Here is an 18,475-nt window from a genome sequence, read left to right on the forward strand (position 1 = left end):
AGAGAAACAGATCACCCATTTGCTCCATTGAATTCTGATCTTCTTGATCAAATCTGTGCGCCCAGCCTTCCTCCGATACCCCTGCCACCAATCAGGTCGCCCTGGAAGACAGCCAGAGATGCTCAGCCGCCGCCTGGTCCTTGGGAGCCCATCCTGATGCCTCCGTTTGCTTAGCTTTGTCTCACAGAAGCTGCCTTGAGTCTCAGTGACTCCATAAAGGCCTCCCCAACCACTGGCGCCCCCATGACCTCATGCTGTGTTGACCCTTGGAGCCCTGACCCACAGCATCCCCTGGCATGCCCTCGCTGCCCTGTAGTCGTTAGGATGGCCTGCAGATAGACGCCCTGCCTCTGCATCAGCACATGCTGAGAACAGCAACCGTGTCTCACAGCCCGATGCGCTGGTCAACAGGTGCTCCAAGAATGAGGCTCCTTCACACAGACACCTGCTAGGTTCTTGCACTTGCGGCACATGGAAGCTCCCAGGCTAGGGGGTGAATCGGAGCTACAGCTGGGCCTACCCCACAGCCACAGCAATGCAGGATCTGAGCCCCATCTGTGACCTACACGGCAGCTCACGGCAAAGCTGGATCCTTAACGCACTGAGCGAGGCCAGGGATCGAACCTCATGGATACTAGTCAGGTGCGTTACTGCTCAGGAACTCCCATCTGCCAGGTTCTAAACACCATCCTAGCAACAGTGACTGCGCAGATGCCAGCAGAGGCAGCTCCAGGGGGTCTGAGTCTCCCAAGAGCACGAAACGTAAGTGGTCTGATTTCTCGTGTTGTCAGCGGGAAACTGAGTCTCATGCCTTCAGTTACATAGACTGTGAATGTCCACATGGGGCTTGTCCTTCTGGATCCAGCCTCTGCTCTTTCACACAAAGCAGTGAGGGCACAACTCCCTTGGAGCTCCACCAGGGGGTGGCAGGGGGGGCAGTCAACATGCAAACCCCTAAGTGGCAGCTTCCATCCTATTTCATAGAACCGGATGGAGCCAGATGTTGGCCAAGACCTGCCCCCCAATCCCGCTCTCCTCATCCTTCTTTTTTTTGTCTTTTTGCCATTTCTTGGGCCGCTCTCGCAGCATATGGAGGTTCCCAGGCTAGGGGTCGAATAGGAGCTGTAGCTGCCAGCCTACACCAGAGCCACAGCAACGCGGGATCTGAGCCGCATGTGCAACCTACACCACAGCTCATGGCAACGCCGGATCCTTAACCCACTGAGCAAGGGCAGGGATTGAACCCAAAATCTCATGGTTCCTCATTGGATTCGTTAACCACTGTGCCACAACGGGAACTCCCTCTCCTCATCCTTCCGGGGAAAGGACAGCTGTCATTTGTGACTCCAGTATTTCAAGAAGCTAACTGCCTCAACAGGACATGTGCATTTTAAGGAAGTTATTTCTAGTTGTAACTTTAAAACTTTGATCTATCAAACATTCATTCAAAAGTAGGTAGTGTGGGAGTTCCCTCTGTGGCGCAGCAGAAACGAATCTGGCTGGTATCCATGAGGATGTGGGTTCGATCCCTGGCCTCGATCAGTGGATTGGGGATCCAGCATTGTCGTGAGCTGTGGTGTAGGTCGAAGACACAACTCAGATCCTGCATTGCTGTGGCAGTGGTGTAGGCCGGCAGCTGTAGCTCTGATTCGACCCCTAGTCTGGGAACTTCCATATGCCCAGGGTGTGGCCCTAAAAAGACACAGATAAATAAATAAATAAAGTAGGTATGGTTGTATACCTTAAGCTCACACAACGTTGTGTGTCAACTATATCTCAATAAAGCTGGGCAAAAAGCAACAAAAAAGTAGCAAATGTGGGGGTGTCAGCTGTGCACTGGGGCAGAGGAAGCCCTCTGGGCTTCTCCTTGACTCACTGGCCCTCTCCCAGTGCACCCCATCTGTAGGTCCCCCCTCACTGGGACGCAAGGGGCCACCCACAGCTGCATCTGCACGTCTTGGCACAGCCACACCTGGGTCAGGCCAGCGGGAGCAAATGCTCTGCCCCTCATGCCCTGCTGGGGGTCCGCCTTCTTCCAGGTGTTTCTCAGCCATTAAACCCACAGCCTTCCAGATTTAATCCAGGCTCAGACTCCACTGGAACCATCAGATCATGTTAGCATTGACCCCTCGGAACCACGGCACTCGCCCTTCCAGGCCAGAGTTCCTCAAATTTGGACGTGCACACAATCAGCCCGGAGCCTGTTAAACTGCGGAGTCGGATTCAGTAGGTGGGGCTGGGCTGGAGCCTTGAGCAGGCCATATGCGGTTTGGGGATGACCTATGTCCCCCCAAAGACGTTCAAGTCCCAACTCTGGATACCTGAGAAGGTGAAATTTGGAAATAGGGTCTTTGTAGCTGAAATTAGAATGTAAGTTAATAGAATTCCCTGGTGTCACAGCAGGTTAGGGATCTGGCATTGTCACTGCTGTGGCGTGGGTTTGATCCCTGGCCTGGGAATTTCTGCATGCCACGGGCACAGTCAAAAGAAAAAAAAAAAATGTCAGTTAAGATGAGGTCAGTAAAAATCATTTTAAAAAAGTAGAAAGTGACAGAACACTGTAAGTCAACTATAATAGAAAAAATAAAAATCATTAAGAAAAAAAAAAAGCTTAGGTCATACTGGAGTAGAGCAGCCCTTGTGCATATATGACAGATGTTCCTATAAGAAGAGACAGACGGGGGAAACGCACCCAAAGACAGATGCCAGGGGGCAGGCGGCCATGGGGGTCGGAGGCAAAGGCTGGACCCAAGGAAGGCCAAGAAGTCCCTGCTGGGGTCAGCAGGTTAAGAACCTGACTAGCACCCATGAGGATGAGGGCTCGATCCCTGGCCTCACTCAGTAGGTTAAGGATTCAGCATTGCCACAGCTGTGGCATAGATCACAGCTCCAGCTCGGATGTGATCCCTGGCCCAGGGAACTTCCATATGCCATGGGGGCAGCCGCAAAAGAAAAAAGAAAAGACACCCTGAAACCCAGTGGTGCACCTTTGAGCTATAGGACCGACTCCTGGAAAAAGGAGCCTAATGTCAGCACATGTGAAACTGCAGAGCAGGGACTCTGAAGCACTCAGGCCAGGAAAGGGGGCCCTACTGTCCCCTAAGGTCATCAGCCAACCCCTTTAAAAAGAAATCTATAAAAACGGATCCTTCAGCTCATCACTGCCCGACACCCCCTCTCCTGTTCTTTAATAATGAGATACTGGGTCTTAGCTAAGCCTGTTGCCTCCCCAGCCAAATGACTACAGGCACTGCCACCTCTGGCAGCTGGCTGTTGCCACGCGACCAAATCCTAGAAAATACTGGATGGGGCTTCTGACAAGGGAGGAGGCACTGCCTTCTTTGTCACATTCTTTTTTTTTTTTTTTTTTTTTTTAAGGGTTGCACCTGAGGCACATGGACGTTCCCAGACTAAGGGTCACACTGGAGCTACAGCTGCCAGCCTACACCACCGCCACAGCAATGCCAGATCCAAGCCACGTCTTTGACCTACACCACTGCTCACAGCAATGTTGGATCCTTTAACCCACTGAGCAAGTCCTCGTGGATGCTAGTCAGTTTTGTTATCGCTGAGCCACGGCAGGAACTCTTTTTGTCACGTTCTTCACCGCTGGGTGGAAAGCAGATGTGTACGCTGGAGCTCCAGCCACTACTTTGGGCTATGAGGCCAGCGCCACAATCTAGGGAGCATAGGAAGGAACACTGGAAGGAGCACGTCCCGAGGCCTTCATGGAACTGGCGATGCCAGCCGCGGACAGCAGATCCACTACAGGAAAACAATAAAACCTTATGTATCGAAATTACCGTCGATACCGGTTTTTTGTCACAAGCATTCAACATAAGTAGATCCTTTTATTTACAGATAAAAATCCACCCAGGAGGACACATCCACCCAGGAGAGCCATGGGTCTGCCTGGCAGAACTCAGCCGTGGGAAGGAGCAGCCCCATGCTGAGAAGTATCTTGCAGCACAGGAGCAGCCTTGGGTTTCTTTAGGCGGGAGCCGTAACAGGGGGGTTGGCCAGCAGTTCTGCATTGCTGGCTGGATTCCAGGCACTTGGTGCTTGTGCTCTGGCCCCCCTGGGTATTCTTATTTTCTTAAAACCTAAACTCAGTACAGCCATTATTTTCTAATAATTTTAAATGGAGTATAATCTATAAAAATACTGAATCACTATACTGTACACCTAAAACTAAGACAATATTGCAAATCGACTTACTTCAATAAAGCACTAATTAAAATAATAAAATGAATTAAAACTACCTGGTGCTCTGTGGTCTGGAACTAAAACTCTGATACACGGTAAGATGGAACATGAATGAGGAGACGGTATTTTGTTTGCAAACCCCTGCCCCACTTCAGGAATCCTATACTAAACCTATATATATACATACACACTGAACTGCATACGCAAACCCTTCAAGCTCTCTGCTGCTGGAGCCTACTTAAATTTGAAAATATCAAGGGGGAAGCAAGCCTTGATGCAGGTATTTCTTAAAATGCCCTGCCAACCTAACTTTGTGGCAATCACATCGAGTTTTCAGAGTGTTCTGTCCATGGATAACCAGCATGCTTCGCAAACAGAAGATGAGAATGGTCTGCTCCGAAGGACAACCTCAACTGGGCCAAACGCTTAACACTTTTCTTTTGTCTTTTTAGGGCCATACCCATGGCACATGGAGGTTCCCAGGCTAGGGGTCCAATCGGAGCTATAGCCACCGGCCTACACCACAGCCACAGCAACGCGGGATCCGAGCCTCACCTGCAACCTACACCGCAGCTCACAGCAATGCTGGATCGTTAACCCACTGAGCAAGGCCAGGGACGGAACCCGCAACCTCATGGTTCCTAGTCGGATTCGTTAACCACTGAGCCAGGATGGGAACTCCAAACTCTTAACATTTATTTTTTTATTTTTTATTTTTTTATTTTCCCACTGTACAGCAAGGGGGTCAGGTTATCCTTACATGTTTAACATTTATTAATAGTGGAATCTTTGGGGGAAATAAAGATAATCTTGAGAAAGTAAAGGGTAGAAAAATGTTATTTGAATTGATTAGTAGTTTATTTTTAAAAATTCCTGCTTGAAATCGGTGAACACGGCTATTCTTGAAACGCTGTCCTTCTCTATTTCACGGGGCTCAATCTCCAGTAGGAGAGGTGGATGGGGAGCTCCCCGAGACCACCCACACTCCTACCGCAGGGTAGGAGGGGTCAGCTCGGGCTTGAGAATTCAATGAGGGACTCACAGAACTCATGACAGCGCCTACATTCATGGCTACAGTTTACCACAGCGAAAGATACAGAGGAAATTGGGGCTGGGGGTGCAAGAGGTGCGGGGGGCAGGGTCCAGGAGCGTCCGTACGTGGGGGGCTTCCAGGGGTCCATAGACAGCGCTCCCTCCACCCAGAGCGGCCGTGTGGCCTCCGCAGGAGCTCTGCCCAAGGCTGGTTCCCCAGGCTTTGCGGGGCTCAGGCAAGCAGGCCTGGCTGCCGCCCAGAACCTTCGGTCCCCAGCCACTCGGGCGGTCAGGCTGATCCCAGGTGACCCAAGGCCCCCACCTGAAATCCCACTGCCGGCAGAGACCTGGGGAGGGGGGACCCGAGGCCCAGACGGACAGACACTCCGTCAGGGGGGACACCCCAGGGGCTCAGCGAGCACTGGGCAGGCGCCCCAGGCAGAGGCCAGACCTCTCTATGGGCAAAATCAACCCTCGACTGTACCTCCAGTAAACAAGTAATTACGAGACAACGTGCGAAGTGCCGCATTCGAGGGGGTGCGGCCGCATTTCTAATACCTGTTCACAGTAGGACCCTCCTGTTCCAGAGACCGTGCTGAGCCCTTCCCACCAGAGAGAGAGGCCTCGATACCCGCCCTTACAGGTGAGACCCGGGGCCCAGGGACACCTGTCAGCTCCCAGGAACCCGAGGCCTGTGTGGGTGATGCGAAGGTGTGTTCAGGGGTCTGGTTATGTGCTGCGTCATAATGCGAACGCCCCGTTTTAATTTCTTACGGATCCATTAAACACTTAGACGGGATAGTAAATGAGGGCAGAGCGGGGCTGCCTGGAAGAGCCCACAGCCTGTCCTGCCTGCGTGGCTAGGGTATCCGAAAGATCAGGGGTCTGCTGTCTCCCCTCAAACCCACATGTCCCATCCTATTACGGCTCAGCGGGTTCAGGACCCAACGCTGTCTCCCTGAGGATGTGGTTTGATTCCTCGCCCCACTCCGTGGGTTAAGGATCCGTGTTTTTCCACACGTAACTGTTTGTTTTCCCCTCCAACTCACAAGTGAACTTTGGCTTAAGACCAAGCAATTGCTTCTGGATGCGCTTGTTACAGCAGAGACAGGAAAAACAAGCTCCAGGCTCAAATATATTTAGGAAAACTTGTGTTAAAGAAATTGCCACAGCAGTGACACCACCAGATCCTTGGCCTGCTGAGCCACCAGGAAAATCTGAAAATACATTTCTTTACTCACTCTGTTTGCCCTAATTTGGTTATCTCCACACATCTTTTTTTTTTTTTTTTTTTAATGGCCATACCTGTAGCATATGGAATTTCCCATGCCAGGGGTCGAATTTGAGCTGCAGCTGAGGCCTATGCCACAGCCACAGCCACAGTGGATCACAGCCTCATCTGCAAACTACACTGCAGCATGAGGCAACGCAGGATCCTGAACCCACTGAGCGAGGCCAGAGTTCAAACCCGAGTCCGCGTGGATACTAGTCAGGTTCGTTACCACTGAGCCACAACGGGAACTTCCAAAATGCAATTTCTTTAACACAAGGGTTCCTAAACATATTTGAAGCTGGTACTTGTTTTCCTGTCTCTGCTGTAACAAGCACATCCAGAAGCAATTGCTTGGTCTTAAGCCGAAGTTCACTTGTAAGCTGAACTGAGTAATATCTGCTGGTCTCCATAGGGTCACTGGTTTGAGTCCTCTGTAATCCAGCAAGCTTGACACTGTGCCCCGGACACAGGCTGGAATTCTGATCACTATCAGTCACTTCTCAACCCATGTCATCAAGAGGACCTGGTCAAGGGGAGGGCGAGGAGGGGTGAACTGCTGTGTCTAAAGGTCGGTAACCTTGTCATCCCCACAAACCCACCTCTAACATTGGGTTTGCAAGGACCACCAAGTCCATTTCCCCTCTATTCCCACTGGGTAAGGGACTGAACAGCCAGAATTCCAGCATGTACAGCCCGGGCTTTCAGAGCAACCCACTGGAATGGTAGTTTAAGAGTCAAGAAAAAGGAGTTTCCCTCGTGGCTCAGTGACTAGTGTCCGTGAGGACACAGGTTTGATCTCTGGCCTTGTTCAGTTAAGGATGGCTGTGGTGTAGGCCGGCGGCTACAGCTCCAATTCGACCCCTAGCCTGAGAACTTCCATATGCTGCAGGTGTGGCCCTAAAAAGCCAAAAAAAAAAAAAAGCCAGGGCACAGTATGATGCGATTTTTTTTAAAAAAAAAATTATATAAAAGGATTTAAGGGGGGAAAAAAAATATATCCACTTGTGTGAATTTATCAGCGATTTCTTTTTTAAGAAAATGGGGGTGGGGTGGGGGAGGGTTGGATTGGGAGTTTGGGATTAGCAGATGCAAACCAGTCTATCCAGGATGGATAAAGCAGGTCCCACCATATAGCACAGGGGGCCGGATTCAACATCCTGTTGGAAAAGAATCTGAATCCCTCTGCTGTATGCCGGCAACTCACACCACACTGTAAACCAAAGAAAGAAAAAACAAAAAACCTGAAAAACAGTCCTGGGGGTGGTTATTAAACCCTATTGACATCGTCATTCCATTGCCATGTGGCTCATTTCCTAATGTGTCCTTATCACACCAGGCACCGACTTCCCTACGTCATGAATAAATGACTGCTCAGGACGCCAGCAGGACAGACTCCGCACACGCCTCATCACGTGTGGTGGAGTGATTACGGCCAAATCACAGAGGAAGCTCCCTCCCGAGTTCACAAAGGCTCAGCACAAGGGTTGTCAGCTCTTGAAACGTTTCTCAGCTGCCCATCAACTCAGACGTGAATGGCAGGTTCCCGGAAAGGCCATAGTGCTCTTCACCTTTGCCACGAGGGGGCGTTTAAGTTCCATATACTGATGCCACGAGTCTTCGAGGCTAACTCAGAGCTGTCACATCGCTCAAGGATGCTTTGATTACCTCTAAAGTTTATCACAGACATACGATCGAACGAATAAATGTGAAAACATACTACCGTAGCTCAAGGAAATGACTGCATAATCAGAAAAGCAAGTTCAGTCAACTACCCTAATTAAGATGAGGCATGGCAGTGAAAGCACCCGTCATTTGTAACTCTACAGCTCACCCGCTTGTTTCTCTTGATCGCTTATTTCTAATTACCATTTAGAAGACTTTCTCTGGCGTGTGTTGTACCATAACTTCTTTTTTTTTCAATTTTATTGGAGCATAGTTGACTTACGGGGTGGTGTTAGTTTCGGGTCTACAGCAAAGGGAACCAGTTACACGTCTACACACAGCCATTCTTTTTCAGATTCTCTTCCCACAGAGGTCAGTACAAATGATAGAGGAGAGTCCCCTGTGCTCTACAGTAGGTCCTTGTGACTCACCTGTGTCACAGAGAGTGATGTGAATATGTTAACCCCAACCTCCTAATTCATCCCCCCCCATTTCCCCTTCAGTAAGCATTTAAATTTGGTTTGGGAAATCTTAAGTCTGCTTCTGTTGTTTTGAATAAGGTCTTTTGCATCATTTTGATTAGATTCCACATATTAGTGCTTACATGTGATATTTAAGTTATTGTTCAACAGCTCTCAAATTCTACTGACGACGGACAACTCATAGGAGCTCTTTTTCTATAAAACAAAGAAAGAACGGTGCTAAGAAGAGTGAAAAACGCCTACGGCTCCTCAATTCAGTAGGAGAAAGTGTCTTTCAGTTTGAAACAAACCTAACTGCACCCCCGGCCATACAGTCTATCACACCAAGCCCCCCAAACTCGACTTTCCACCTTCAACTAAAAAGCGTCTGGCCTCTGATTTTTTTGCCCACTATTCTGCAGGGCGAGGCGCTCCCCTGGCAACTTCTGCAGACTGCCTGGTCCCACGGGGCAGCTTTCCCCAGAGAAAGCTCTGGAGCAGCCCTGGGGTCCAGCGGCTTCCCTCCTCCTCTTCCACGTCTGCTCAGACCCCAGAGGAAAGCTGCAGTTCTTGACCGAAACTTCCAGGCACGGCTGCGCAAACCTCTTCATCCACTTGCACTGAAAACCTTTTTAACCTGCCCGAGGGCTCGGTTCTCAATGAGAAAGACCGAAGCTCTGCCCCCTCCCCATCTCAGACGTCCTTACTCCAGGCTCCCCTCCACAGCCGGCACGCGTGTTAGAGAAGCACGCACTTGCCGTGTTAACCCCTTCTGGGCTGCTCCCCCTACACCCTCCACCTGCCTGCTGTCCACGTGCCCCTGAGGTCACTTACAGGGGAAGCCTCAACCCCCCGCCCCCTCCTCATCCACATGCCCATCCAGGGCCCCTGCTGTGTGTCTCAGCTGCAACCTGCGCCTCCTTCTCTCATGGCCCTCCCCCAATCCCCATCTGCAATTACCTGTGATAATGTGCTTTTATTCCCAGCTCGCCTACTGGAAAGGAAACTCCACCTCCCGCAGGCAGCTCACGGTTCAGAGGCGCTCAGCAAATGTGGGCTGACGGAATGAGGACTCAGCACAGCACCCAGGACCCAGCAAGCACTCCACAAACAAGGGCTTTTCCCAGCTAAAAAAAACACCCCCCTCCAATCACAGGCAAACCCAGGGCGCGTGGTTCTATAGACCGCAGTCTGGCAGGTGCAGTGAGAGCAGGACACAGCCTGCTGTGTGTCCTGCACGACGTCCCCAACTCCTGACTCATCCTTCCAGAAACACTCACCATCGGAGTCACCCAGACACGTGGGCTCCACGGCCACTGACTCTATCACCACCTCAGCAAGTGGGGAGGAGGGAGAAATGAGCTGACGGCAACAAGGACCAGCCACCGACCACCAGCAATGCCAGGGTCTAGAGGCAGGATTTCAGACACCCCATCTCGGTCACCCCCAGACTCAGCCACAAAGGGACACAAAGCGCCCCCCTCAGAACCCAGTCTCCTTGGGTCACCACGGCCAAGCAAGCCAGAAGCTCGAGGAACGTTTACTCAAGGCCAACGTGTGTCTGATGGGAAACCATTAAAAGTTTATCCGCAGTAATTTCTACAGCCAAGAGTGAATTAAATGGAGCTTTGAGCAATTACTAGAGCTGATGTGACCCCTTAATATTGAAAACACAGCCAATGCCATATCATTTAAGTTTTATTGGTCATCATAAACGCTTAGGTTTGTAATTAGTTTTTTTTAATAATGTATAGCTAGATTCCATTTTATCAATTAAAATGTTTTAAAATTCTTAGCATTTTACAACTTTAAATGGAATTTAATCTATAAAATATTGACTCACTATGCTGTACTCCTAAAACTAACATAATATTGTAAGTCAACTAAACTTCAATAAAAAATAAATTCCTAAAAAAAAATTCTTAGCAAATACTACCTATATATACGTATATAATATATACACATATATATGATTATATACAGAGAGACATAACCAAAAATAATCTGTAGCATCCCAGGCTAAAAACAAAAGGGTAAAACCTGAGATGTCAACCTAGAGAGAATAAACAGTTACTTAGCTAGGACACAGGTTCAATCCCCAGCCCAGCACAGTGGGTTAAGGATCGGGTGTTGCCACAGCTGCGCTGTCGGTCACAACTGCAGCACAGATATGAAACCTGGCCAGGAACTCCATATGCTGTCGGACAGCCAAAAAAAGAAAGAAAGAAAAGAAAAGAAAAGAACCAAGTTGCTTACTTTTGAGAAATACAGGGTAGAAAGAACTAATATTTTAATATTAGAAAGATCCCTCCATGATGCCAATATCAAACTACAGGTTTCCTCTCCCTTTCTTTTGTCTGTTTTTGCCTTTTTTGCCATTTTTTGGGCCGCTCCCGCGGCATATGGAGGTTCCCAGGCTAGGGGTCGAATCGGAGCTGTAGCTGCGGGCCTCTGCCAGAGCCACAACAACCCTGGATCTGAGCCGCGTCTGCAACTCAGACCACAGCTCACGGCAACGCCGGATCCTTAACCCACTGAGCAAGGCCAGGAATCGAACCCAAAACCTCATGGTTCCTAGTCGGATTCGTTAACCACTGAGCCACGACAGGAACTCCTCCTCTCTCTAACAAGGTTTATTTCCATCCAACCAAGTGAAATTGAGGTAATTGCCAATTAGATCCCACACCATTATTTTGCCCATCAATTTATAGTTCTCTTTTATAAGCCTGACAGTGACTTTTAAAAGAAACATTATGAAATATTCTTCAATTAAGTAAAGAATTATTTAACAGATAAATATTCTGAATGGGGCTCTCGCGGTTTTAAATAAGCTGAACACTTGATTAACCTCACCAGCTTGTTTGGCACCATCGTACTTCTTACAAATGAGATAAATTGGAGGAGCCGCAAAAAGGAATTCATCCCCAGCTACGGGCACTTCAGTCACACACAGCTCGTGATTCACATCAGTTAAGCTGGGCAGTGAACTGGCCGTTGCTGCCATAAAGCACGTAGGTCTTCAAGACTTCTGCGGGGGAACTGCTGCGGACGGCGACGCAAGTGGGCCAGAGCGCCACACACCCACCTCTCCACCACACGGAACACCTCCTGGGGTCACAACTGAAGAAACCCCCCCCCTTTTTTTTTTACAGAAACCCACTAAGTTTTTTTTGTTTGTTTTTTGGGTTTTTTTTTTTTTTTTTTTGTCTTTTTAGGGCCACACCTGTGGCATATGGAGGTTCCCAGGTTAGGGGCTGAATCAGAGCTACAGCTGCCAGCCTTCGCCACAGCCACAGCACCATCAGATCTGAGCCGTGTCTGCGACCTACACCACAGCTCATGGCAACGCCAGATCCTTAACCCACTGAGCAAGGCCAGGGATCAAACCCAAAACTTCACGGTTACTAGTCAGATTCATTTTCGCTGCGCCACAACAGGAACACCTGGAAACCAACTAAGTTTTTCACAGCTTTTACTGATACGCTTCACCCATTTAGTGTATGTAATTCAATGGCCTTTAATGTATTCACAGAGTTGTGCGAGCCTCACCACAACCCATTCTGGACACTTCAGTCACCCGGAAAGACACCCTGTGCCCACTGGTAGTTACCCCTCACCCTCTCCCATCCTCCCCTGGCCCCCAAGCCTCTCCCAGGCAATCACTGACCTACTTAATACAACATCTAGGTTTTATATCATTAAAGCCTTAAGGGGAGTTCCCGGGTGGCCTAGTGGGTTAAGGCTCTGGTGTTGTCACTGCAGCAGCTCGGGTTACTGCTGTGGCACAGGTTTGATCCCTGGCCCAGAAACTTCAGTATGCCATGGGCTCGGCCAAAGGAGAAAGTCTTAAGGAAATGGACAGCTACCATCCCAGACACCCCAAGCCCAGCTTTCATTTAAGGTTAATACAAAACCACGATGCTTCTCAGTACACACAGCTGGGAAAAACCAGAGATGGAGTCTTCATGAGAACAGAAATTTAATTCAATATTTATGGGCACCCACCATGTGCCAGGCTTTGCAAAGGTCCTGGGGGCACAAATGCCAGTCCCTGATTTCAAGAACCTCAGTCTGGTGAGAGACAGGGCCTAACAGTGCCTGGGTTAGGAGAGGCCGGCTCAGTATGGAAGGACAAAGATGGCTTCACCCACAGAAGATGCTGGAGACAAGGGTGAACGCCTCCCAAAATGCGAGAACAAGCAGGAAAAGAAACCCTTCTGGGGCCCTGACCTCTTCAGGATGCTGTGCGCCAGCCTGCCGCCAAAATAACACTATGCTATGCAAGAGTAACTTTCAAACCCATGCCTTTAACTAAAGCACGTCTATGCGACGTGCATGACCGAAACTGAAGCTGGCCTCATAAAGGGTCACAAGCGGGACCTGCCAGCCCAGAGCCAGCTGGGGAGACAGCTGCTGCGCAGCAACAGCATGGCTTTTTATTACAGGGATGATGAAAGTGATCCAATTATATCAGCAACGTAATCATAAGAGAGAGCCTAGTCATTTTAGATGCTGCAACTTAAATACCAGTACCATTTAAACAAATATTTCTTGGCGTTCCCATTGTGGCTCAGCAGGTTAAGAACCTGGCCAGTACCCATGAGGATGCAGGTGCAATCCCTGGTCTCGCTCAGTGGGTTAAGGATCCAGCATTACAGTGAGCTGTGGTGTAGGTCGCAGACGCAGCTCGATTTGGCATTGCTGTGGCTGTGGCGTAGGCCAGCAGCTGTAGCTCTGATTCAACCCTTGGCCTGGGAACCTCCATATGTGGCAGGTGCAGCAAAGTGATTCAGTGATACATATGTAACTTTCCATCTTCTTTTCCATTATACGTTAATATAAGACAGTAAACACAGTGCCATACAGAGGGACCTTGCCGTTTATACATAGCAGCGTGTATCTGCTAATCCCGAACTCCTAACTGATCCCTCCCCTTCCCTGCCTTCCCCTTTGGGAAACTTTCTATGCCTGTGAGTCTGTTTTGTAACTATGTTCATTTGCGTCATATTTTATTTTTTAATTTTTTGGTCTCTTTGTCTTTTTAGGGCTGCACCTGTGGCATATGGAAGCTCCCAGGCTAGGGGTCTAAACGGAGCTGTAGCCACAGCCACGTGGGATCTGAGCTGCATCTGTGACCTGCGACCTGCACCACAGCTCACGGCATGCTGGATCCTTAACCCGCTGATCGAGGCCAGGGATCGAACCTGCCTCTTCATGGATGCTAGTCAGGTTCATTAACTGCTGAGGCACAACGGGAACTCCCCACCTGAATCATATTTTAGATTCGACGTGCAAGTGACATCACGTGGTATTTGTCTTTCTCTGTTTTCACTTAGTATGATCATCTCCACGTCCACCCGTGTTACTGCAAATGACAGTATTTCAAGGAATGCACAATTTAGAGCAAATAACAATTTCTCGGCCTCCTAGCGGCGTGGTCCTGAGCGTGCGATTACATTTCTTTGAGCCATAGCTTCCCATCTGGAAAATGGGGGGCTAACAGCAAGGCCGCCTTCCCAGACGGCTGAGATTACATCAGGTCACGTGGTGAGCACCCGGCCAAGTTCCCACACACTCAGCTCAGCTTGCGGCCACTCCCACACGGACGCGGGACTCTGACAACTGGGTCACAGTCTGGATCTCATCGCCAAGGCCCTGTGCCCACCCGGCCGATGCCAGCACCTCCCAGACAATCTAACACCCGCATCTCAAAATTCCCCAAACTCTTCCCTATCCAATGAATTCAGCCTCCACGCAGCGACGTCACTGACCTCATTCCCACAGAGAAGGGTCGCACCTGTGACACATCTCCCTGTGACCACAATCTCCCGACCTTGAAGCTCGGGCCCTCCAGTCCTCCCTTCCCTTCACTCCGACCCTGCCCAGACTTCATTCAGGGACAGAAGACCCCCAGCACACCTGCCCTGCCACCATACTTGCCCAGCAAAACCCCAACCCCAAAAGGTCAACTTGCTGCCTTCTTCCCTCTTCCATCCGGTTACACAGAAGCCCCGTGGAGGGCGCCCAGCCACATGGGTTTGTTCCACTAGAAGCACCTGGGGCTTCCTGGGCTCCTCCTCCAGCTCGACTCTGGACCTGTCATCCCCCACCTCTGAGAGGACCTGGATCAAAGAGCTACCCACTCCTCCCCCAGGGATTTTCTTTCTTTTCTTTCCTTTCTTCCTTTCTTTCTTTCTTTCTTTCTTTCTCAGGCCACACCCGTGGCATATGGAAATTTCCAGGCTAGAGGTTGAATTGGAGCTACAGTTGCTGGCCTACACCACAGCCACAGCAACACAGGATCTGAGCCGTGTCTGCGACCTACACCACAGCTCATGGCAACACCAGATCCTTAACCCACTGAGTGGGGCCAGGGATCGAACTTGCATCCTCATGGATACTAGTGGGGTTCTTAAGCCACTGAGCCACAGCAAGAACTCCATCTCCCAGGATTTTCAACCTCCCTCTCTGGTGTTTTTTCCCTACCCTGTCACATGCGCAGGAAAACAATCCTAAGCCTCATGTTCTTTAATCCAGTCTTTGCTAGAAAATTAATAAACACAGAAATGGAAGCCCTTAGGAGCTGGTATGTTGTAATGAACAAGCCAGGGACAGCATCCCTTCTCGTTAGAAAAATAACTGGCAAATATTCACATATTCACCAGTTACTAGATTTTCTTTAAGTAAAGCATTCCTACAATATTCTTATCATCACAAAGCTGAGCTCATGTCTGTATCCATTAAATAGGGTGAAGCAACTTCCTATACTAGTTAAAAGTTTAATAGTTGTAAAAACTCTTGACTTAAGATTTTAGAATATGCTTCATTAAAGTGTGCATTTGTTGAAATGTTTTACAGAAAACTGTCCACTGAGAGTTAGAAGGCATTGTCATCACAGGTTGATTGTACCCATAAGCCCCAGTGGCACTTAACTCCCCACTACATCATGATCTAGTGCTAATTCAATCTGAAGAAAAAGTACATGCAGATTTTCTTAAAATTACTAACTTTAAGCATTTTTCCTCCTTACAGAATGACCAATGCTCACTGCATAATCACATCCCATTTCTACATGCAATATCTGGCAGGCTTATGGAAAAAAACAAAAAAATTATAACAACTCTGCAATAGGGCCACTGCAATTCTCAGATAAGGAGACAGGATCAAAAGTCATTTGCTTAAGGAACAGCCAGAATTCAGATTCAGATCCTTCAGATTCAAAAGCCCTTGCTTCTGCTCACCAGGATTTTTGGCTCCATCTACAGACTGGCATCACCTGTGGGGCTTCAAAACAGAAAGCATAATACAAATGTCTTCCCTGTTCCTGCCCACCCTGACACTCTAATTCAGCGGAGACCCCTGAATCACACCAGTCGAGATCTAACATAGCATCCTGGCCCCTTCAATTTTCTGTTAAAAGAAAATGCTCTGATGAACGCCTGTAAGATGAGAAACAGAAGTACAGAACAGAAACAGACTCACAGACATGGACAGCAGACTTGTGGGGGGTGGGGGAAGTTCAGGGTTAATAGATGCAAACTATTCCATTTAGAATGCAGAGACAATGAGGTCCTGCTGCACAGCACAGGGAACTAGGTCCGTTCACTTGGGATGGAAGATGATTGGAAGACAATATGAGAAAGAGGGTGTGTATAGATGTATGACTGGGTCACTTTGCTGCACAGCAGTAATTGACAGAACAATGTAAATCATAATAATAAAAATTTTTTAATACAAAAAAAAAAAAGAAGTACAGCCTCAAAGATAATCCTGTCCCCAACAAGGACAAGAGAAGCTTTAGGAATTCTGCGCCTGAAGAACAGGTGACATTAGTTCTAGTTTAGCCTATGCTGGCAGTACTAGACTCCTGACACAGGGTCATCTGAGGAGCCACCCCAAAAAGAAAGCCTGTGTGACTGCTCTGACGCCCAGGACCGGTGCCGACACACAGGAGTGCATCACCTAGGAGTCCGGGAGAGGGAGATGCACCTGCCCACAAAGCACCTGGCCAAGCAAAAACAGGTAGGAACGCAGGTGGAGAGGTAGAAACGGCACTTCACTGTAAGAAGCGCAGGGACAGTGAGGCTGATGAGGCCAAGGCCCGAGTGGGAAGACACCCACCACCCTCGGAGACGGGAGGGACCCTGCAGGCACCATGGTTCCTGAACAGAAGGCGGTGTTAGAGGAAGCGATCCTGCTGACATGTGTAGTGCACGGGGCGCTCGCAGGAGACAGATGGACCCCAGCTCCTTGCAATAAAGCGGCTGGAAGACTCAGAGAAGGCAGAACGGTCCTGGAGCCCTGCGCAGGGCACACCCCAGGGGAAGGGCGTAGAAGCAGCCTGTTCGACAAGGGAAGAACCGAGGGGTCTGAGACCCTCCACCGAGGAGCCCGAGGGTCCGGGGTTGCTGAGCATCAGGAACGAGCAGCAGGGACCGTCTACAGCGCGGGAGACCCAGAGGTTACCGTCCTGAACCTAAAGATTATGGCAGTGCTCCCCAACTTCTTCTTAACCTTACAGAATAAAACCCAATGTCTCTTTACAAAGGCAAATTTTCAGAGAACACAACATCTTTCATGACCTAGAAGAAATAGCATAGTTAACAGTTTAAAAAGTAGTTTAAGTATTATGACGAATGAATAAAACGAAATCTCTTAATTGAGCAAATTACCTTTCAAACCAGCAGTCTGCTCAGCCAATGTCAAGAGTACTTACTGGAAGCTCAAAGCCACGAATCCCGAATTCCCAGGAAGGACGGTGGGCGTCACCAGGAGGGTCGCCGCTTCCCCCCCAGGACTCTCCAGGCTCACCCACATCACTCCAATGACCAGGTGAAGGGTAGGCAATTCACCGCAATTTAGGAAACTCCCCCCAAAACTTGGGTGTCAATCATCAGATCTGTCACTGATGTCAAATAAATTCAAGTCTTTAGACGAAGTAGACGCAGAAAGGGAGAAAGTAAAAGACCACCACAGCGCAGGAGGAAATCTTTATAAAGAGCCTAACTGCTTTTATTACAACGGTGCAAGGTAGTCGTTCATCCAGCGCTCACCAACCGCAAACCAGCATCTTCTGTAAAACAGCTCTGCTCCGGAAAGTTCCAACAAAAAAAACAAGATAACGTTGTCTGTAATAATTCTCATACAATACTGCTTAGTGTTTAAACCTCCTATCACTCCAATAAAGTGTCATCATTTTCTAGCAAACATGTGGCAAAAAAGTTTGCTCTGTGTCCTTTTGTTTGCCTGCAAACATATCGGAACATGCCTCACAATTAGAAACGTTTCGCTACAACACTGCAGGACGCCAGGATCGATTCGTGCTCAGGATCAGCCAGTGGTACCAAATACCATAAAATACAAAATGATAGGAAATATAAACATCAATTTGTATTTCAAGTTTACAACATTTTATTTACAAAAATAGTCTGGAAGGGAAGGGGTGTGCGCCCCACACTGTCCTGCGGGAACTGTTCTGTGCCGTATTCTAGGGTTTTCCCTACGGTTGTCGAGCCGCGGCTGAATCCCTTCAGCATCGCACCAGTGGACTAGAAGCTCGGGCGGGCGGGCGGCGGGCGGCGGGGCGGAGAGCGAGGGAGGAGGGAGGCGGGCGCGGGTGCTCCGCGGAGCTGCCGGGAGGCGCCCCATGCACTGGGCAGCGAGCAGGCCTCCCCGCGCCGCCGCCGCAGCGCTGCCTGCGGGAGAGGTGTGCACGTGACACTAAGACATGACGCCGAAGACCGGGTTGTGGCGGCAGATGCTGGGGCCGTACTCCTCGTAGTCCTTCTTGGTGTGACAGACCTGGAAGAACTCCGGCTGCGAGGCAAGGTCGGAGGAACAC

At 49.4% G+C, this 18,475-nt stretch overlaps 1 protein-coding gene across 6 annotated transcripts in view; it reads right to left on the reverse strand.

The window, feature by feature from the left end:
- The window catches only part of ACTR3B (actin related protein 3B), a 271,775-nt gene that overhangs the window by 192,016 nt on the left and 61,284 nt on the right, over positions 1-18,475 (reverse strand). For 3 of the 6 annotated variants that reach the window (XM_021079298.2, XM_021079303.2, XM_085005077.1), the window contains one exon: positions 17,623-18,450. The exons of the other annotated variants lie outside the window; for them this stretch is intronic. In XM_021079298.2, the coding sequence (XP_020934957.1) occupies positions 18,355-18,450 (96 nt within the window). In that variant the 3' untranslated portion in view covers positions 17,623-18,354. Of the gene's footprint in view, positions 1-17,622; positions 18,451-18,475 lie in introns of those variants that run through there. 6 annotated transcript variants of the gene reach the window in all.

This window comes from Sus scrofa, chromosome 18 (genome assembly GCF_054392235.1).
Source record: "Sus scrofa isolate SSC_HxYL_T2T_F1_AM1 chromosome 18, Sscrofa_HxYL_maternal_Yorkshire_Landrace_v2.0, whole genome shotgun sequence".
In the NCBI taxonomy this organism is placed as follows: domain Eukaryota; kingdom Metazoa; phylum Chordata; class Mammalia; order Artiodactyla; family Suidae; genus Sus; species Sus scrofa.